General features: G+C 41.5%; 1 protein-coding gene across 1 annotated transcript in view; it reads left to right on the top strand.

The window, feature by feature from the left end:
* Ca8 (carbonic anhydrase 8) overlaps positions 1–22,762 on the top strand; it is a 196,214-nt gene that overhangs the window by 153,436 nt on the left and 20,016 nt on the right. Inside the window, exons 5-8 of the mRNA XM_021159978.1 lie at positions 3,418–3,480; positions 4,622–4,670; positions 5,886–5,998; positions 18,398–18,567. Coding sequence (XP_021015637.1) covers positions 3,418–3,480; positions 4,622–4,670; positions 5,886–5,998; positions 18,398–18,532 — 360 coding nt within the window. The 3' untranslated portion in view covers positions 18,533–18,567. The remainder of the gene's footprint in view (positions 1–3,417; positions 3,481–4,621; positions 4,671–5,885; positions 5,999–18,397; positions 18,568–22,762) is intronic.

The raw sequence follows: 22,762 nt of genomic DNA, 5'->3' as shown, positions 1-22,762 counted from the left end.
AATTTCAGTAAAAATTTTTAGACCCAAGCTTACCACAAAATCTGAGAAAAATCAACAATGTAATCATGTAGTGAGTCACCTTGTCTTTTTGTTATTAATAATTTTCACTCAAAGATGATTTGAAATGCTTTATAGAAAACAATGATAAAGATAGGCTGAGACCATGGCAGATTTAGCCAGTCTAAGTGGGCATTGATCTCTGTGACGACAGTGACTATAACATGGTTCAGCAAACACATAAACACATAAAATGGTACCATGTGCCATGAAGTAGAGATTTAAAAGATACCCTAAGGTGAGTTTTAAACTTTGTCTTCAGCTTCATGGTATGCTGAAAGACTTAGTAGAGGTGAAACGGTCCTTGGAATCTTAGCAGCCTTCTGTTCTGGAAGAAGAGCATCTGAGGCCCATGGACAGAATGAAAACACCTCCTTGCATTTGAAATGGAGTTCTCTCCCCATCTCTACTTCATGTCTACATAGGCACAGCTCAATATTCCTTTAGTTTTACAACTATTATATGTAGAAAGAAATGTCAAACTGTTGACAGCAAATGTATTTAATTTTCACTGTATTGAAGAATTAACTTAGAAAGACTTTTTTCTGTAACCTGGAAAGGGGAGTGGAGTATCAAGTTGGCAAAGGTGAGGCAGTGGAAGACATTAGGAATAAGAATAAGGATAATAAACTTAAAAGCACAAATAAACAAGATGTTGTCGTTTGGGGAGATGGGAACAGCTTCCTGTTCAGACTTGGTGGATTTGGAGTTTTATTAGGTATGGTTGTTTTCTGTTACCATTGTCTGGTACTGCATATGTATAATGAACTGAGGACTGAGGGGCCCTGGATTGAAAACTTAGCCTCCTGGGACCAGCCCCGCATTTCCAGGAGTAAACTTGTGGCCACAGAAAGGCCCAGAATATATGCAGATATTCTCACCTCCATGCACTTGCTATGAGGAAAGACTCAGGAGTGGCTGATGAATGTCAGAGGAAGCAGAGGAGAAAGGGGCTGAAGTTTCACATCCCAGGCTGGTGCCCTGAGCCACAGCAATGGAGCTCCAGAGTAGGAAGTGGGGGTGGTGGGGGCTGAAGTTATTTCTAAAGGCTTGACTCAAGCAAGAGAAGACCAAAGGAGTAGAGTCAGTGGTGGGTTTGAGGTCTGCGAGCTAGCGCAGACACAGTTTAGAATATACAGAGAAGAGAAGGAGAGAGGGGATGGTTCAAACAAAGGCACCTTAAAGGAGAAGGGAGGGTGTGGAGTGGAGGACGTCTGCCGAGGCTGCTTGGATTTAAGGCCTCACACACAGCAGCCACGTTCGAAGGTGAAGACAGGTCAGGAAGTGAGGGAAGCTCATGTTTGGGGTTCTTTATTATTCTGAGACATGCAAAGCAGTATTACAGAGTAAGGGGATTCTGCATGTGGGGTTCGGCTTTGAAACAGCCAGGAGAGAGAGAGATAATAAGCCCATATAAGGGTGTGTGCAGCAAGCCCACTTAAGGCTAGATGGCATGGTCTGGGTGGGACAGCATATGAGGTATTAGTCTCCATCCACATAAGAGGAAGGACATTGCAGTAGATTGTGATGATCAATTGGAGAGTAGGCGATTTGCGGGGATAAAGGGATGGGAGAGCTGAGAGATAGAAAGATGTCATTCAATTTAATGAGAAAGGATGAATCAAGGGGCTGAGTATGTCGGCTGCTAACACAGTAAAGGGAGAGAACAAAGGAGAGGGCTGGGTGAGTGTGAAGGTTTGATCAGAGAGTGACCTCTTAGAGCTGAAAACTTCAAAAAGACAGCAAGGAGGACAGAGAGGGTAAAGTAGCTAGTCTGAGATCATGGAGCTCAAAGGTGACAGAGTCAGAAACAGAAGTAGGCTGGTCAGTGCTGTGTGCCCAGTTCACCGCTGGACCATTGTATTGTGTGGCTTTACAGTGTTCTGATGTGGACTCTTCTCAGAGTTTATGATCTGACAGGAGATTCCTAAAAGGAAAATGGATCCCAATTAGACGTTCATGCCTCTAAGAGCTGCCTCCTCCTCCTAAAACCATGAACATAAGGAAACGCCATTTCTCCCAGTGATCAAGGAAGGCTCCTGGCGTGCACATTCATGCATATATTTACAAGTTTATTTTAAGTGTTGGATTTTTTTCTCAAAAATCTAGTAATATGTATCATCTATCATATTGTGTTAGTTATTGTTTTATTATTGTAAAGAGACACCATAACCAAGGGCAATTTATTAAAGGAAGCACTTAGTTATTAAAGGGGGCTTGCTTACTTAAGCTCTAGAAATGTTATTTTCTGTTTTTAGAGCCCTTCTCAGGAAAGTTTTTGGTTACATTGAGCTGACTAGCAGCCATTCTTCATTGTTTCTTTCTCTTGTGTATTTCACAGTTAACGTTAGAGAAACAAAGGCACGCATGGTTGCCAGCCCCTGTAGCTTCTTGCAGGTCCGTCTGCAGACATTGTAAAGAGGAAAAGCCTAGCACAGCAGTGCCTGTCTGTCCGAGGTGATGCCTGATGCTCCTCCTCTCTGTTGTCAGGGCCACTGGAGGGAGGCTCAAAGTGGCAGTTAGATGTCACTAGATATTTATAAAGTCAAGGACATAAGTGACAGAAACTTATTTCGAGTATCAGGTTTTGGAACAGTACTTTAAACATACACACATATTTAAAGTAGAAATGTATATTTTATAAATAATATATAAATATGTATTGTGTAATATATATATATATGTATATATATATATTATATGAAAGCTTTGAAAACCATGAAGAAAAGGCTATTGAATAGTGATCAGCGATAATCCAGAGATGTTTTAATTTTGATATTAACTTATGAAACAATACATCCACTTCTGAGTTAAAGAAGAATTTCAACTTTGATTGCATTTTTTATGGCAATGCTCTCTTAATGTCAAAAGCAAGAATACAGGGCAAAATAGGTAAATAAATAAAAGTGAAAGATCTGGGCATGGTGATGCATGCCTTTAATTCCAGGACCTAGGAGGCAGAGATAGAGGCAGGCAGGTGTCTGAGGCCAGTCTGGTCTACAGACCACATTTCAAGGCTAATTAGAGAGATAGGCTATCTTTTAGAGAAGGCAAGACTTTAGATACATATTGCATAACTTTAACTCACAACTACTTATGCTATTTTTCTATAATGCTTTTATGGTTTTATATATTGCCTATGACATCATAAATGATAAATATCTATAGTAACATGAATTTCGATAGGTTCTCAGGTATTATATTGTTCAAACCTTACCTATAGTTATTGGTATGAGCATAAATAGGAAAGTAATTTAGTTACCAAGAAGTTCATTCAGGTGGACTGGGGCCTTGCTTCTTGTAGTTACTCTGGGTAAAAGCTAAGCACAAAAAAATGTGTTTGTGCTTTATGCATTTCAGATAGGGAAGGAACATGTTGGCTTGAAGGCTGTGACTGAGATACTCCAGGATATTCAATATAAGGTAAATCATTATTTAAACGAAGGTAAAGTGGTTTTATGTGAATTCCCAATGGCCATCTTTAGGCTTGATAACTCTCTAGAAGGACATATGGGAGCCTGAATAGCTGCTAAAGTTACCGGTTACGGTTTGTTACAGGGTGATACTGGGAAGGGGATATGTGTCAAAGCCTAGGAGGACCTGAAGCCAAGCTTCCCAGTGTTTCTTTTGGGCTCCTAGTTGTCCTGGCATGATGTGTTTGTCACCTGTGTGACCTGGGAACTCTTGTGTCCTGATGTCTAGGGATATTTTCATGGACTGACCATTTATCATGAACTGCCTAGTCAATGTTCCCTGGCTTCTTAAGTCCTGTTGTTATTTCTCACACACTGAATCAAGCCAGGCATCCATGTATTTTTCAGGATAAACACACTGGCTCACGCTGGTGTAACAGGCCCCAAGGGAAGGGTTGAAAATCACCAAGAGTCTACATTAAATATGGCATGACCCAAGCCTTCAGGTATAGGAGAACATCTTACCAGGGGTGGAGGTGGGTTACTCCAGGGGCTCAGAGGCCATCTTCTGGAAGGCAACCAAAGGGCTCCCCCTGAAGTCAGGATGGAGTCCGGGAAGTGAGGAGGAGACACCCTCTGACAACTTTTGCAATGGCATCTGTTTTAGTAAAAATTTTTCTGAAGGGCAATAGGCACCAGTTGCATATTCTACACCAGACATTACAAATGAAATTTAAATTAAAAAACAAACAGCCATAGACTCAGAGCAGGCGTATTTTACTGGATATAGTCTATCTCACTCCAATGAGAAGAGTGGTCAACTCACTAATACTGGGAGCTGGTAAAATCATAAGAAAAGACTTCAGCCGGGCGTGGTGGCGCACGCCTTTAATCCCAGCACTCGGGAGGCAGAAGCAGGTGGATCTCTGAGTTCAAGGCCAGCCTGGTCTACAAAATGACCTGGTCTACAAAGTGACAGGACAGCCAGGGCTACAGAGAAACTCTGTCTCGAAAAACAAACAAACAAACAAACAAACAAAAAAACAACAAAAAAAGACTTACGTGCAGAGATCTTTAGTTCTCATAATTTTTATTCAAAATTTTAATAAACTTTATACTAACATGGAGTGAATTATCTTTTTCTCTTTCAGGGAAAATCCAAAACAATACCATGCTTTAATCCTAACACTTTATTACCAGGTAAGCATTTATCTGATGGCCTTGATTGGACTTTGATTGTGTGTGTAAGCTCCCTGTTCTCCTTGAGTGTTCATGAGCATCTGTTATTAGCTGACAAGATTTCTTTGGAATTTCTGTTCTCTATACCAGGTGCAGGTTCAGATCACCTGTTGATAAGGCAGGAAAGCTTTTGAATGTTAGGAAACCCTTGCCTCTGCTTCCTTACTCCAGAAAGAACTTCCTCAGTGACATGATTTATAAAATGTGAAGTGGCCACCTCAGAGTAAAGAACCGGCAAGCGTCAAGTAGCTGATAACACTCCCAAGACAATCAGATTATTGCTAGAATGAAAGAAACTTTATATCCACTTTTATAAGATTACTTACTTACAGCATCAGTATTTAAATGTTGTAACTGTATTCATGCACAGGTAATAATTATATATAAAACATCCTGAAGATAACTTGGAGTTATAGTTTTGATCTCCACATTTCTCTGCTTAAATTATGTGCCGTTCTGTAGTGTTCCAAACTAAACCAACCACGTTGATACGTTGTATCGTCTCTCTACACTTAGCTTAGCTCTTCTATCACAAAGTAGTTTCCCTCACATAGTGAACACTTCCCTTGGTGTACATTCAATCACCAGTTCTCTTAGGCAGTGCTAAGGACTTCAAATAAGTGGCTTGCTTTCTTGTATCACAGTAGGATTTTAGTAACGTGCTGTTGAAAATGAAATGTAGAGATCACTAGAATGGAATGTTTAAAAACACTGCCGTTGCTTAGGTTCAAATCTTCTGCCGGTTAGTAGCTGTGTGATCTTGGATAAATTGCTAACATTTTATAACTTAGTTTTCCCATATAAAATGGGGCTAACGTGTCTCATTTGTTTGTTGAGAAGAGTCAATGAATTGTTGTATACTACCCCAAAGAACACAGGACAACACATAGTTAAATAGAAATCAGCTGTGAATCAGCTATTATAAAAAATGGGCAATAGTTTCCTAACTGTATTAAGACACATGATAGATATGTGTAATGAGCCATTGATAGAAATGTTTGGAAATATAAAGTGAATTAATCTGGTTTTTCATTGATTATTGTGATTTCACAAGTGGTAGTGTAATAGCATCCATCTGAGAAGTGTTACATGAACTGACTGCCATTGTGAAAATTGCTGCTGGCATCTTAAGTCCATCAGGTCGCCCGTTCATAACCTGCCTGTGTGTTCGCACAGACCCTCTTCTGCGGGATTACTGGGTCTATGAAGGATCTCTCACTATCCCACCGTGCAGCGAAGGAGTCACCTGGATATTATTCCGATACCCTTTAACTATATCCCAGATGCAGGTGAGTATGCACCTTTCAATCCTTCAGAGGGAAGTTATGAGGTTAAATATCCTATCTATAAAGGGAAAATGCTTTAGTTCCTGTTGTTAGATCATCACAGCTTTCAGATGAAAGTTAAATGCTGTGAGCCTGGGAAATTGATAGAAAGGTCAAAGATGAAAGAAACCCAATGTTCATTTATGATCTGTATTCTAGAAGTTAGTTTTTGTGGAGTAAACAAAAGTCACCGTGAGCAGGCAAACTTTTGGTTAGTGTAGCCTTTGCTTTACGTGAGTTTTTCCAGGTATGGGAAAGGGAAGCTCTGGAGCTAAGTGAGATTAAGCTGATTATTTCACAGGCACGTAATCGTTCTTTCTTGACATGCAGACTACTGTGGTGTGTGAGGGTCAGAAAGAAAGCCCTGGAAACGTTCTCGATTGTTCCCTGGGTTTATTTACTCTTGCGGTCCTGGGGTTCCACACAGATTCTCTAAATGCTAGTGAAAGCCTTCTGTGGGGACTCACGTCCACAGGGATGCTAAGGTGATAAAATCATTTGAGTCCAGGAGTTTAAGACTAGGCTAGGTATTGTAGCAAGATGTATTTGGAAGGAGGAGGAGGAGGAGAAGAGAGAGGAAGAGGAGGAGGAAGAGGAAGAAGGATGAATGCTAACATCATGAGTCAAGACAGCCTAGTAAATTTTGGCTGGATGTTAGCTGGGAAAGCGTGAGCCAGCACCTCTATTATGTGTTGATGGTTTTGAAGGGGCAGAGGATAGAGCTCTTGCTGAGTATGTGTGGTCCTGGCTGTGACTGAAAGTACCACTCATATAGAAAAAAATGACATGATTACAGTACAGTACAGAGATGTTTACAAGGTTTCTGTCTTTCCAGATCTAGAGGTCTTATTCTTTAAAGCTGTATTTTCCCTTCTTGACACACCTCAAATGCTTAAGAAATAGTTAGAACCAAGTTTTCTTCAGGAAAGTCTTAACAATTTTTAAAATACCTTATCATTTCTTGAAGTTTAGAAGCTCAAGTTAACTAAATTATAGATTAATTCCTTTGCTAGTATTATTTTCACTTATTATGTTTTTAAATATTATTTTTATTTGTTGAGATTATATTGCATAATTTCCTTCCTCCAAAGTCTCCCATGTAGCCCTCTGCCCCCAGCTCTTTCAAATGTATGGCTTCTTTTTCATAAATTGTTGCAGATGTATATGTAAATACATATGTATTCATAAATACATAGATATACCCTGCTTATTCTGTATAATGTTATTTTATGTACATTTTCAGGGCTGACCATTTGATATTGCATAATCAATTGGTGTGTTCTTTACTTGGGAAGACTGTTTCTTGCACACTCAGCATTCTTTAAAATCTCATACTTAGCATTTTCAATCCGATGTTAGATTGTCTAGGGAACAGTTTAAAGTCCCCATTCATCCTCTTCTGGATACCTCTCATGGGTTTCCAACTTTTACCACATCCCCTTCAGCTTTTATTTTCCATAGAACAATCCCAACTCCATTCTTCTTCCTCATCTATTAGTTCTTAAAAGAAACTATGTCTGAGTGTGAACTGGGCAGAGGGGACAAAAGATTGAAATACGACCTTCACTTTCAAAAGTATTGCTCTCAGTTCCGAAGGAAAGTGACTCTACAGGCTACAGTTGTGGTAATGTGTTCACAGTGATTCCAGGCTGGATGGGCTGAGGAATGACTTCAGAAAAGTAGAAGTGTATGTGGAGGAAGTGTGGCAATTATAAAATTCACTTTAACTATTGAAAACAGAGCCTTGGGATAATGGCGTCTTATTTTGAGATTTAATAGTGACAGCATCTTCCATAATAGATAAACATCCAACTTTGTTGACCTAGAGTAAGTAGCTCTTTTATATGAGTTTGTTTCCCCTCAGTGATCTGTCTGGAATCACATGGAGGATCTAGCGGCTCTGGGTTTGTGAAAGGCGAGCTCCATTGTGAACATTCTCAGGTGTGGCGTAGACTCGATACAATTTTTCACTGTTAAGTTCAACAGTATACTCTAGGACAGAGGCAGATCCATTGTTTGTGGCTCTCTCTGGTGTCAAAGGGAACCTGTGTTTGTGTTATCTCTTTGAGTAAGACCGGATATCAAGTCTGACCCTCATTCACCAAGTCACACCTGGAGATAAACTGTGTTGGGAGAAGCCAACACCCTGTGCGTTTGGAGGAAATGTCTCCTCTTCCTTTGAGAATGGCTGACTTCCCAGTCACACTAATCTGTCAGGAAATGGGCTTATTTTTAGCACAGAGCACTGTGGCATCTCTTGAGAGGGAAGCAGTGTAAGTATAGACGCACATGTATACAACATGTGTTTATGGCTATGAAGATGCATGTCAGAGTGGTTTTCTGTCTTTGCCTTTGAAGGTTTCACTCGATGCTTCTCATAGAGATCCATAGAAAGTAAAGTTTAAAAAAAAATAGAAGAAGTCCAGAGAGGGCAGTAAAAATTAGAAGTTCAAAGAAAGAGGGTATGACTAAGAAAAATCAAGAAGGTGTGTATCATTAAAGGAGAGAGGGAGGAAGGGGAGACAGGGACAGAGACAGAGGAAAAAGAGAAAAAGATATGGGTCCATAAAACACCCATAAGAGGGTAATAGGCAGAGTCTCAAGGTGGGAAGCTGCATCCTGCCTCACGAGGTCTGTTTAGCCTCACAGAAGCAGTTGGTGCCTTGGAATGCCTCATCTTCACTGGCAACCCTGAAAAAGTGCCCTAAATAATTCCACTTCCTGCTAAGTCCACAGCAACTTACGGTGAAAGAGGGTGGGCTTCTGCTGCAATGTGGGTGGCCCTATCCTCGGTGCTGAGGACTCCATACATGACCGGATACATGACCCATAGCCTCTGTGGAGGTGACTTTTTCATGATTCCAGGCTAGTGTGCTGTATATTGGACAGAAAAAGATGCTTGGGTGGATTTGAATGAAAGTAATTTTCTATTTATGTTCTCACAACCATTTAATCACTTTAAGATAAGAGGGCTCTAATTATTAGAAATCAAGGAACAACAGCAAAAACCATTTTTATCTAAATTGTTGAATTTAGAGTCTTAGAATGAAATTTCCAAAACAGAAGAGAAATACCAAACGTCATCAAATATGACAGAAAATTTAAAATGCTTTTTATTTTGTGGTCATTAAAATGGAGACAGAACTGCCTAGCATTGTTAGAATATGACGGTGGAACAGTGATTATATAGCAAGAGATGCGAACACATATCAAGAGAAGTGTATTGGTTGTTACTATGCATGGACATGCATGGAAAGAATTCAGCTGATTTGGCATGTCAGATATACTTTTAATCTATGTCCATGGCTCTGGTGGTTTGAATGAGGGTGGCCCCCACAGGTTCATGTGTTTAAAAACTTTGGCCTTGTTGGAAGCGGTACATCACTGGGGACAGGCTTTCAAGTGTCCAAATCCACCACCATTCCTAGTTAGCTCTATTTGCCCCCTACTTTACAGACCACGATATAAGTGCTGAGCTGCTGCTCCAGTGTCAGCTCATGTCACACTGCTTCCCATTGTCACCATGGTGATCATGGGCTCCAACCCTCTGGAACTGTGAGCCCCAAACTAAAAGCTTTCTAATTTACTTTGGACATGGTGTTTTGTCAGCAATAGAAAAGTAACTAAGACAGAAATTGGTACCAGAGAGTGGGCTATTGCTGTGACAGGCTTAACTATGTTATTTTTTTGGAGGAATGGAAGACATTGGGACCTGGGAAAGTGGTTAAATGCTATAAATGGGGCTTAATGGGCCATCATAGTAGGAGTTTAGAAGACAATAGTGCTGAGAGCAAGGTGGCTGCCCTTTGTCTGTGACCTAAGAATCTGTTTGAAGCTAAATTGAAGGGAAAAAGGAAATCCCACATCTATGGGTTTAATGGGTCCCTTCCAAAATTTTGGTGTTAGCAATGTGATAGTACTAAAAGCTGGGGTCTGTCACGAAGGCTTCTTTTTTGTTTATGGGATCGAGATGTAAGAAGAGTGTTGGACTGATTTTGTTGGTAGAGAAGATTTTAAGACAAGCTAATATTTACTCTCAAAATATTGATTCTGTTGAGTAGTTATTACTAATAACTCTTATGCAGATCAATGAAAAGGGGCAATCAGGGCAAATAGAAATATAAAACATACAGTTTGTGGAGAAAAAGAATACTAGGAAATTTTATGTTGGAATCAAGGCTTATGCTGAAGGAGATAAGGAGGGTCCAGATGCCGAATGGAATAAAGAGTGATGTCTTCAGGGCAAAACTTCACACAGCCAGTGCTGCAGCTTGTGGGGGAAAAAAAGGCCCAAAGAATATTCTCCTCCTGAAAAGCAAATATATAATTAACAGAGGGAGCCAGGCTTCATCCCAAGCAATTTGGTGCCCCCAGTCATGTGGTTCTGGTTTTGGATCATGAAGGAAAGGGGAATAAAATGGATGTGGAATCTTCCTCCTCAGTTAAGGAAAGCTGCTAAGCCCCGCTTTGTTAGCAGAAGTGTCCCTGCATGGCAGCTCTAAGAAATCACTGTGTGAAGCTATGAGAGTGACGCCTAGACTGAATTGCAGACCCAAGGATGTCTGCCTGGGAGAGCATTCAGCAAAGTAAGAAGGATGGAACCATCTTTGATATCAGAGATGGAGTTACAGAATTTAGCATTTGCCCTACTGGGTTTCAGTGCCGTATTTCCTCATTCTGCCTTCATTCCTTCCTTTTGGAATGGTAATTATATTTTGCACCATTATACTATGGTAGTATTCTATTTGCTTTTTGATTTAATTTTATAGTGGGTTATAATTAAAATTGCCTTGAGGCTCAGATGAGACTTTGGACTTTTACAGTATGTTACGACTGTAAAAGATGACTAGGACTTCTAAAGTTGAACTAAATGCAGCACTTTGCATTTGATATAGCTAGAAACTTGTGGAGTAGAATGTGGTTTTTATGAGGTCCCCCATCCCTTGCTCATATGTTTAAATATTTGGTGTCCAATTGGTGAAACATTTTGGAAATGGATTAAGAGGTAGGACCTTGTTGGAGACTGTGTCACTTGGGATGGGCTTTGAGGTTCCACGAGCCAACACCATTTCCAGTTAGCTCTCTGTGCTTGATGGTTGTGTCTCAGGATGTAAGCTTTCAGATCCTGCCCTAGCACTAAGCCTGCTTGCCTGCTGCCATACTCTCAGCCATGATGATGATGCTCCGACTCTCTGGAAGGGTGAGCCCCAACTTAAATGCTTTCTTCTACAAAGTGCCTTCACCATTGTGCTTTGTCACAGCAATCAAAAAGTAAGACCAAGGCTATGGTGTTGATGAGTCCTTGGAGAAAAGACTTTGTACTTCATTTTCTTGCTTGTTTCTTCTTCCACTTTTTGCTGTGAGAAGATGCTGCCATGAGCCTGCCCCTTGCTCTTATAATTTCCAACTTCCAGAGCTGTGAGAAACATATTATTTTTACATCACCCACCAGCTTTAGGTATTCCATGACCAGAGCATAAAAAAGACTCAGGTACTTGTAGGTCTCGGACCTGAGTGTGCACCCACATCCTCAGGAGGTCTCTGGGCTCCACCTGAGATGCTAACCAAGTTGGAGTGGTATAGCAGCTGACTGTCCTCACTGCCATTCTTGAGAGTCACTTCAAGTACTGTTTTGTTACCCTGTCCTGCACTCATCCCAACCATGTATTAGATTTGTATTCTAATTCCAAACATTGAGGTTCAGAAGATGAGTGTGAAGGGGATGGGAAGCCCTAGACCCTGCTCAGTGGAAACATAGCCATGTGTGCACACATGTAAAGACAAAACAAAAAGCCGGTAGAATTTATCAAAATCATGGGTTTAACCAAAAATACATGTGACTGCAACAGATAGTCAATAGAAAGGTATTGGTGGGAAGTTTCTGAGTGATTTCATGCTTAGCCTCTGGACCTCTGGAAGTGTTATATACTTACATGGACTGCTTTTAGGCACTTGCAGCACCTTCTGTGACACTTTGTATGATCATGCTTCTGTCTTGTGTGATGAGAGCACTTCTGTGGTAGATGTAGCTTAGTGACCTCTGTTTCTGGAGGAAGTTCAGCAGCAGCAACCCAGAAGTGGGGAGGAAGTCGGCTGGGCTGAAGCTGCTGTGGGCTATAGATGGGAATAAGAGAGACATTGACACCAGAGTGCTTGGGAAGAGGATGCTCTTTCTCTTCTCTAATTCTTACTCGTGAAAACATGTCCAGGTTACAAAGTCTGTACAGAGTCACTCATAGTTGAGAAGTTAGACGCCTCCTGAGTGCTGGGAGTATAGTCGTAAATCATATGCTACTCTGACCTTACACTATTTTATTGAAATATGATTCACATAGGGAGTTGTGCATAGTTGGCATAAAGATCCATAAGAATACATAAAATTTGATAGGCTTTGGAATAAGGATATACCCGTGAAACCATTGGCACTATCAAGACCATCAACATGCTCATCATCTTTATCTTAGTTATGTTTCTATTGCTGTGAAGAAGACTCTACAGTCAAAGCAAATTATAGAAGAAGGAGTCTATTGAGGTCTTAAAGTCTCTGAGTGTGAGGGTATGACCATCAATCATGTCTGGGAGCCCTGAAGAAGGCAGGCATGGCAATGGAAACATAGCTGGAAGCATATGTTCTTATCTGTAAGTAGGAGGAAGACAGAGAAAGAGTTAAGTGAGAATGGCATAGCCATCTGAAATCTCAAAACCTTGCCCCCAGTGACACACCTCTAACAAGGGCACACCTCCTAATCCTTCCCAAATACTTCCACCAACTGGGAACCAAGTGTTCAAATATGCAAACTTATTTGGGTCTTTCTCATTCAAACCATCTCAGCTCCCAATGAACTCTTCCATACAGTGGTCATGGTGTCTTCCAGCAACAGAAAAGAAACCAAGATAACCCTTCAACATTTCTTCTTATGGCCTTTGTTAGTACCGTGCATTCTTTTTTTTTTTAAAGATTTATTTATTTATTATATGTAAGTACACTGTAGCTGTCTTCAGACACAGTTTATTTATTATATGTAAGTACACTGTAGCTGTCTTCAGACACACCTGAAGAGGGAGTCAGATCTCATTACAGATGGTTGTGAGCCACCATGTGGTTGGGATTTGAACTCTGGACCTTCGGAAGAGCATTCGGGTGCTCTTACCCACTGAGCCATGATGGGAGCAGTTAATTCAAGATCTAACCCCTTGATACTTTTAAGTGCACAGCACAATATAGTTAGCAGTTTTCTACAGAGGGCAATGATTGAGGCTAGTATTTGGCCAGATCTCCTCTCAAGAAGTTGTTTTCATATAATGTGCACCATACTGAGGTCCAGGGCTTGAAGGCTGTGCCTTCGGCTTAGGAAAAGAAAGTATAAAATTAATCGAGTTTTAAAATAAGCTTCAAAGTCAGTGAAAAATGACACAGTTTCTATAATGTGCTTAGGCTACAGCTTGTTACTGATCCTCCCTATGGCTTGTGAACTTTGGCATAGACTCTTCATACAGTGTAAAGTGAATGCTGAGAGGCAAGATTTAAACTTTCCCAGTGGACTGATTTACTAAAAATTTTAGCTAATGATTTATCTCCAGAATGCTGAAGGTTTGGTGTATAAAGAAGCTACAGAGCGGATGGCTGGTTAGTAATTAGTATAAGTGATTTGCTGCTGGAGCTATGCCAAGTGTCTGTGCAAGGACTCTTTCTTCCTTCTACTGTGTATGTCACCCCTGTGAATGTTGCCATCATTGTCATCTCTGTTGCACAGGGGAAATTGGAGCATAAAGAGGTGATGCCATTTGGTCATGTGGGACCCAGGTAGCAGAGCCAAGAGAGAATGACAGGCATTTGGCTACAAGCCCACACCTTCACCACTCTATTCTTTTGGAAATAGCATAGGATTCTGTGCTGTCCAGAGTTTTTCTGTTTTCACCCTTGGGGGTGGGGGGTAAACATTAAGCGAAAAGCAAAAGCAAATACTGAGGGGATTCTCATGCAGCCCCAGTTCTAGAGTTTTCAGTTGCTATAAGCATTGGGTACTGCTTAGGACCCTGGGAAGGAGCAGTAAAGAAGGCGGGTTTAGTAGTTGCTTACGTGTTTGATGGGCACTGCGATGCAAGAACAGCATGTAGGCATAGTGAACATGCAGATCACCATGACAACTCCAGCTGGGTCAGACTTTCCTCCCAAAACTCAGTCTCTATCTGCAGATGTGGAAGAAGAAAACATTACAAGTCATCTTTGTAACCAGGTTGTTAATCTAACCCATCATTTAATTGATCTCAGTTCTGTGTTCTAGCCTATATGGGAGTGAACTTCATTAGGTATGGGACATAGGAGAAGGCACACACGTGGTTTTGAAATCATTTAGAGACTGCCTGGTCCCTTTTAAGTCTGGGCTTTAGTTAGAAGCTCTGAAGTTCTTGATCTCTTTCATTGCTTCTCTTTAAAGGAAGACTGGATTCTTGGGTTACAGACCTCTGTAACCACAATATTTTGATACATAGACACTCCTGTGTGAAAAGAATGGAACATGGCTGTTTCTTATTGCTGTGGAATATTTTAGTTAAGTACCAGATATTGTAGGTTACATGGATAGCATGTGGGATGAGCTTGGGGAATGCTCATGGAATTTTTGTTGGCTACTAAATTCTTCTTACATTCACATCTGGTAGACTACAGTTTCTTAGGAGGCTCAAACCAGAGGACCTGACAAGGAGGTCCTCAGAACCCTGGAAATCTTTTCCCATGCCACAGGCAAGGAGAGACAACCAGAGTGGGGAGATGGGCTGGGAATGGTGGCGAGAAGAATCTGGGCTTACACTGGGAGGAGCAGAGGCATCTTTCATGTCTGTATACTCCAGAGGGCTAGATGAGAAGAGGGGTCGGCATTCTATGTATGTATGTATGTATGTATGTATGTATGACATACATGTCTGTCTATCTATCTATCTATCTATCTATCTATCTATCTATCTATCTATCTATCTATCTATTTATCTATCTATCATCTATCTCTACCTACATGTATTATGTATGTATATATGTATGTATATACCTATGTGTGTATGTATATATGTATTATTTATCATCTATCTATCTATCTATCTATCTATCTATCTATCTATCTAACTAACTATGTATGTATATATCTAATTCTATCAATATTTTATACATATATATAATGAAATATAGTCATATACATAACCTCCAACACTACTTGCATTCCCCTAATACCTTTCCTAATTTAATTTACTCCTCCCCTTCTTCCCCTTCTTCTTCCTCCTTTTCTTCTTCCATGATAACACACTAAGAACAATTAATGCTACTCATATGTGCATGGGTCTAGGAACTTCCATCAGAGAATGGGAAATCTTCTAGTGGCCATACCCTCAAAGAAGAGTGATTCTCCCTTCCTGAACAGCTCTTACCTGCCAGCAGCACCTCAGTAACATGAGCCCCACCTTTATTAGACAGCTTCATCTTAAGAGTATATGTGTAGGTAGCTACAGCTGCTGTCTTCATGAATGTAATGGCCATGTCATATCTAGAAGGCAGCATTTCATAGCTCTCGTCCTTGTCCTCCAGCCATTACATTCTTTCTGCTTCTTCTGTGATGCTCCTTGAGCCTCAGTAGGGGTGTGAGGTTATTAAAGATGTCCCATGCAAGACTGAACACCCAGTCCCTTCTTTTACACACCTTCACCAATTATGTGCCTCTGCATTGATTGCTGTATGTGCAGTTAGTTACCCTATAAGGACTGCACCGCTATAACACCAGTGGGCACGTATTCCCTGGCAGGTCAGGATTGTAGCATTCAGCCTCCGGAGCCACATAAAGACAACAGCGTTTTACCCTTTCAGCTATGTGTATAGCATCATCTAGCATGGTGAGGGCTAATGAGCAGGGAAGACTTTGCTGGACAGTTTGATGTTGGTCTGCAGTCACCGTATGTTGTGTGTTCAGCAATAAGGTCTCGCCATGCAGTTCTCGTGGGCAGAGAGAGCAATGGTATTATCCTCTTTGTTTTAGAACTTCTGGGTGCCTTCCTGACCAGTAACTTGTAGGGAGGTGTTTGTTTATGTTTAATAAGCCAAATCCTCTTGGATGGATATGTCCACTCATTGAAGTTGCCTCTGTTTGAACTCATTTCTTTTAAAGTTATATTTTGAAATTAGCCTATTAACTAGTGGGTTCCCATAGAGTTTTTCATAAGAATTAGTTTATGGTAGCGTACCCATCCTCCTCCTGTGTCGCTCTGGGTCTGAGTTACCTCACTCAGTATAATTTTTCCAGTTTTGTTTGCAAATGTCATCATTCTTCATGACTCAGTAATATTCCATTGTGTCTATGTACCACACTTTTCTTGTTAATTCATTGGTTGATGGGCATGTGGTGTGAGCCCATTTCCTAGCTAATGTGAATCGAGCAGCAGTGAGCATGGATGTGCATGCGTGTCGGTGGCTGGAAAGTTCTTTGGGTATGTACCCTGCAATGATAGCTTGGTCATTTTCTAGTTACAGTTCTGTTTTCTTTTTCACCTCCAGACTTATTTCCAAAGTGGCTGCACTAGTTTACACCCCACCCCCACAAATAATGCATAAACATTCCCCCTAGCCACAGCTATACTACAATTTGTACTACAAATAAATGCTGCTTATTTGTGTTATTGACATGAAATCTTTTTAAATTTTTAAAAATATTTTTCATAATTTATTCATTTTTATTTACATTGTACCCCAATTTTATCCCTCCCACCTCTCCCCTTCCCAGTCCTGCCCCTTCAAATCCCTCCCCCATTGACTCTTTGTATACCACCCCACCCTGGGACATCTAGTCCCACCAAGACTAACTATCTCACAGAGGCTCAAACAGGCAGTCTGGGAAGGTGAACTAATGGCAGGTAACAGAGACAGAGAAAGCCCTGGCTCCAGTTGTTAGGGGAACATATGAAGACCAAGCTGCACAACTGCAACAAATGTAGGGGGGCCTGGGCCCAGCCTCTGCTCTCTCTTTAGTTGGTGGTTCAGTCTCTGTGAGCCCCTATGGGCCCAGGTGAGTTGACTCTGTAGGTTTTCTTGTGGTGTCCATGACTCCTCTGGCTCACTCCGCCCTATTCCCCATTCTTCCAGAAGACTCCCCAGCACTGCCTGATGTTGAGCTCTAGGTCTCTGCATCTGCTTCCAATCTGAAGCTGCTTGACAAGGCTTCTCAAGAGACAGTGAGGCCCAGGTTTCTGTCTGTAAGCATAGCAAATTGTGTCGTCACGATGGGGTGACATAGAATCTTAAAGTGCTTTTAATATACATTTCCCTGATGGCTAAGGATGTTGAGTGCTTCTTAAGAGTCTTCTTAGCCATTTATATAGTTTCTTTTGAGGATTCTTGGTTTAGTTAATAGCCCATCTTAGAAAGTATTTTATTTTAAAATGATATGTACATGTCTGCTTGTGGGTTTGTGCATGTGAGTGTAGGTACCATCAGAGGTCAGGCAAGGGTGCCATGCCCTATGGAGCTGGAGGTACAGATGGTTTCGAATCCACTAAAAGGAATGCTGGGGACAAAACGGGTCTTTTGTAAGAGCCGTTTACACTATCAATTGTTGAGCAGACTCTCCAGGTCCCATGGGTCACTTTCAGATTAGGTTGTTTATTTTCTCAATATTTAGGTTTCTTTGGCGGGGGGGGGGGGTAGCTAATACTTTAGATATTCTATGCTCAAATGCTCTATCAGATGAATATCTGGATATTTTTTGAGTATTCTATGCATTCTCACAGCAAATCTAACACCTAATCTTCTCACACCCAGTGACGTCAGAGCAGGTCAGCTAGGAATGCCCTCGGGAAGGGTCAGAGCATCTCCCCATTATTCTCTGTGTGTAGTAAGCTGACACAAAAATTTTGTGTGGTTGGATTTCCACATTAGCAAACCTAGTAGGTTTCTGTAGACAATGGAATTACCCGGATTCCTATTGTCTTCTTTTAAGGACCTTGTCTGATATCCTTAGGTTTGGAACAACCAAATCTGTCTTACTGGCTTAAATTTTTTTTGATTTATTATTACTTGAGTGTGTGTGTGTGTGTGTGTGTGTGTGTGTGTGTGTGTGTGTGTGTGTGCAGTACCCCTGGAGGCCAGAAGTGGGGATTATATTCCTATTGTGGGTGCTGAACACTGAATTCAGGTCCTCTGCAAGGGCAGCATGCTTTCTTAACCACTGGGCTTTTTTTTTTTTTCAGTTCTTTTTTCTGTTTTTGAAGTTCACCTTTCATTTTCTCTTTTATACTATAATTTATGAATATTTTAAATTGCTTATGAAATTCTGAACTTGCATATGTATGGTTAGTGACTAATTTTCTTTATTCTGCTTTTCTTTCCAGATAGAAGAATTTCGAAGGCTGAGGACACATGTCAAGGGGGCAGAACTTGTGGAGGGCTGCGATGGGATTTTGGGAGACAATTTCCGACCTACTCAGCCCCTGAGTGATAGAGTCATCCGAGCGGCATTTCAGTAGCCGGAGAGCCCGGGAACAAGCCCATCTGCATCAGTGTATGTAAAATTAGACAAGGAAGTGAGCTACCTTAGCCCGGAATCCCAAAGTCATCCTACAGACTGACTACTGAAATGCATGTCACTGTAAGACATTATGGTGCAGCCTCTGGCTCCATTAGTGACAAGTTAGGGCAGTCCTTTCGTTTCATGCAATATATTTTTTTAAATCTTTATTTTCTCACTTGAAAATCCTTGATCCCAATTTCTACCTTAATGGTGGCTTTCCTAAGGAAGAGCATGTGGGGTTAAGAGGCAGGAATTTGCAGCGGTCTCTTTAGCATTCACTTTGTCATCTGAAGATACAGCAGCAGCTTCCTCTGATCACAGAGCATGAAAGGCCTAGAAGAATTAGCCTTCCTGTTTAGCACCTTGTAGGGTCATCTGTTCAGTGGTGTATGAAGGGCTGATTGGGCATGTCTGAAAGTCCTGGGGAAGTCTTTGTTGTTAGCATATGTTACTTGTACAGAATAATAGGTTTATGTGTGACATTTTCGCATATATGACCTACTTTGGTCATATTGCTCCTGCCCTTTTACTCTCTTTTGTTTGCTTCTTAGAAGTGCTTTTTATTTGCTAACTGAAGAAGCATATATTTTAAATAGTATTATTTTATTGAATGACATATTGAATTCATTATATTTATTACTTATGCTTAGGAAGTTCACAAACATGAGAAAGATAAAAAACACAAAGGTTACTATGTATTGGAATCTTTCCTTACCTTGTAAGCCACCTAAGTGTGCTTTGGTCAGAGAAATTGTAGCAGACAGCTGCTTCCCACAATGGGGACACCTCTGCTACAACAGTACCTGAAGGAGCAGGACAGAGCTGGGACTAGTGATGAACCCTTGAGAGTATGTCCTGATATGTGAGTTGTATTGGTAACATAGCACAACTGTGAAGTCACAGTTGAATGGAAAGTTCAAGCCTTGCAACGCTCACAGTCTCATGACTGTGACCGCTATTGATGGAGATTTTCAAACGGCGATGATGTCGTCAGTCTTCTCTCCTCTCTGCTTTTAGTCTATAGTGGAGACTTTGGTTTTCTGGAGTATGCTTTGCTCACTCTGTACTGTACTTCCTTCCTTTTGCCTATGTGACCTCTCCACTGCCCGGAGCTCAGCTTGAACACCAGTCTCAGTAGGGACCCCTGCTTTTCGCTTACTTCATTTCCTGACCCATTTTCCATATAGCTTTTTATGTCTTTCTTACTTTTCTATTGTATATCTGCGGGTTGGGATTGATTTGTCTCATCATGAATCCACTATAAGACATGTGTTGTATCTGGCTTGTCTCCAGGCCATTTAGAAGTTTCTCAGAATGCACATATAAAACAGGCAGCCTCAGGTATTCTCATTTCTCAACTGGCCGGTGTAGTTTCCCCTCCCCTTCCTCTAACTTGAGATAATGAAGGTCCAGCAAATCCACCATTGCTAGGAATGGGAAAAGTATCGTAATTCAGATGTTTAGATGAGAAAGTCTGAGTGTGCTATAGGCCAAACTTCGAAATAGATAAGCTGAAGAAGTAAAATGAATTACATCCGAAGTTATTCGTGAGCATTTATTCTGACGGCTGTGGGTGTACCCAGAGAGGAATACATGGTTCTGCCCTCACAGAATCTAGAATCTGAGGGACGGTGTTGTCAGGAGAGTGCTAAGTGCTCACAAGTACACAGTTGCACATAGTAATGCGGCATATGAGTGAGCAGACCTGAGGAAGAGCCAAGGGAACTTCCAGGAAGGGAAAATATCTTTCTGCAAAGGCCTCACGTATGCTTGCTGTGGAGGAGGCAAGGCATAGGTCCACTGAGATCCCGGAAGGAAAGCCTGGTGTGTTTAGAATAGAGAAATAGAGGCTGAAGTATGAGAGATCCACGTGGCGGATGTTGTCAGTCACACTAACGTATCTTGATATTATTCTGGATGTATCATGAACCTGTAAGGACCTTGACTCACGGGAGTAACTTTATCCCATGTCTCCTTAATAGCACACCATAAGAAGAAATTGAGTAGATTGAATTAAAGTGAACCAGAGCAGGAGCAGAAAGATTTTAGAAATCTGTTGAGTAGCCAAAATGATGGACATGGAGACCCGGACCTTAGATTGGAAGCAGTGGCAATGGAGAGTAAATAATGCATAGGACATAGAAATTATAGACGGTATCCACTGATGAACTGGGTATGGCAAAGGTGGAAGGAGATAGAATTGCCAGATTAGGGAGCCTCAGGTTACCGTGCAGACATGGCCAAGTCCAAGAATCATACCGCACACAACCAGTCCCACCAATGGCACGGAAATGGCATCAAGAAACCGTGGTCACAAAGATACGAATCTCTTAAGGGGGTTGGCACCAAGTTCCTGAGAAACATGCACTTTGCCAAGAAGCACAACAAGAAAGGCCTGAAGAAGATGCAGGCCAACAATGCAAAGGCATTGAGTGCACAGAGGCCATTAAGGCCCTTGTGAAGCCTCAGGCCATCAAGTCCAAGATGCCAAAGGGCCCCAGCTACAAACCCAGCTGCCTGGCTTTCATAGCTCACCGCAAGCTTGGGAAGCGGATTCAAAGCTACATGGCCAAGGATCAAAGGCTCTGCCAACCAAAGCCTAAGGTTCAGACCAAGACATGGGCCAAAGCTCCAGCTAAGGCCCAGGCTCCCAAAGGTGTCTAGGCTCCTGGGAAGGACCCACAGAAAAGGCTCCTGCCAGTGTGAGGACAGGTAGACTGCTGTGACACACCTACCCACACACTATTTACAGATGACCAGTGTCCTATGCTATTTTTACAAATAAACTCAGGCAAGACCTGTTAAAAAAATTGTCAGATTAAATGCTGAGGTTTGGGTCTTAGGAAACCATGCTTAGAATGCCATTGAATAACAGCAGGAAAGCTGGAGGAGGCCATTTTGGGATGAGAAAAATAAAGAGTTAAGAGTTTGAGTACATTGACAAGGAGATACCTGTCCATCAAAATAGTGGGCTTGTATAGGAAGCTTGCTAAAATTTCAGGTGTGGAGACGCACTTGTCAATTTTCTCATTGCTCGGAACAACTATCTGACAGAAACAACTTAAGGACCAAGGAGTTGTTTTAGCTTATAGTTTCAAAGAGTTCAGTCCGTGGTCCTCAGCTCTGTTTGGGCAGAACATGATGGAACTAGGTCCTTGTGATAGAGGACCTTCATGGTAGACAGGAAGCAGATACAGAGAGAGGCCAGGCCAGGAAACAGCTCAAAAGCCATTCTCTAGTCATATGTGTCCTCCGAATAGGCATTGCACCTGCCTCTCATTCTCTCCATCACAGGAATCTACCAAAATAATACACTGGGTTGGTCTGAGCCCCTGTGATCTAATGTTCTGCAAACAGTGCTGAGCTTTTTAATCTCCTGGGCATTTCTTAATCTAGTCATGTTGAAAATCAAAATGAAGCATCACACAAGACCAGAAAATTAGTTTGTGTGAAATATGAAAACATTTGTCACAGAGGAAAAAAATGGCATTCAAATGGATCCGAGGGATTATTTCACTAAGTGTTTATGGAATCTTACATGGGACTTTATAGTAGAGGTAATTTAAAGCCAGGCCAATCACCGCCTAAAGGAAATTCATTGCTTGAACAGTGAGGTTGAAAAGCTGACATACACAGCTTGGCTGGCCTCCTTTTTCTTCACACCCTTAGGATGGGGTCAGAGAAGGTCTCCGCTGTGATGCGAGTGCTTAGCAATGAAGGATGCTGGGGCTGGGGTTCGTAGAAAAGGCTACAGGTACAATGACTGGACACTTCTGAGAAAGGTGTTTGTTTAACTTTACAAATGGCTACCCAGTTGTTTCTCAAAGTACTTTCAATCCCACCAGAAAGAAAGCTCAGGTCCTTCACACCACCAGCACTGTTGGGCTTTATTGGTCTTCCTAAAGCAGCTATTATCACATCAAGCGCACAGATTAACAGTTTCATTGTGATATTTTACACATACATGCCTATGTGTTTATTATGATACAGTGGGTCAGGTGAAGCAGAACACGGAGATGGATTTTAGTTTGAGCACAAATTGTCTGTGTGTGTGTGTCTGTGTGTGTGTGTCTGTGTGTGTGTGTCTGTGTGTGTGTGTCTGTGTGTGTGTGTCTGTGTGTGTGTGTCTGTGTGAGTGTCTGTGTGTGTGTGAGTGAGTGGTGTGTATGTGTATTTGTGTGTGAGT

Source organism: Mus caroli, chromosome 4, assembly GCF_900094665.2.
Source record: "Mus caroli chromosome 4, CAROLI_EIJ_v1.1, whole genome shotgun sequence".
NCBI classification, from domain to species: domain Eukaryota; kingdom Metazoa; phylum Chordata; class Mammalia; order Rodentia; family Muridae; genus Mus; species Mus caroli.
The sequence above is the reverse complement of the archived record's forward strand: the minus strand, read 5'-3'. Positions and strand labels throughout refer to the sequence as shown.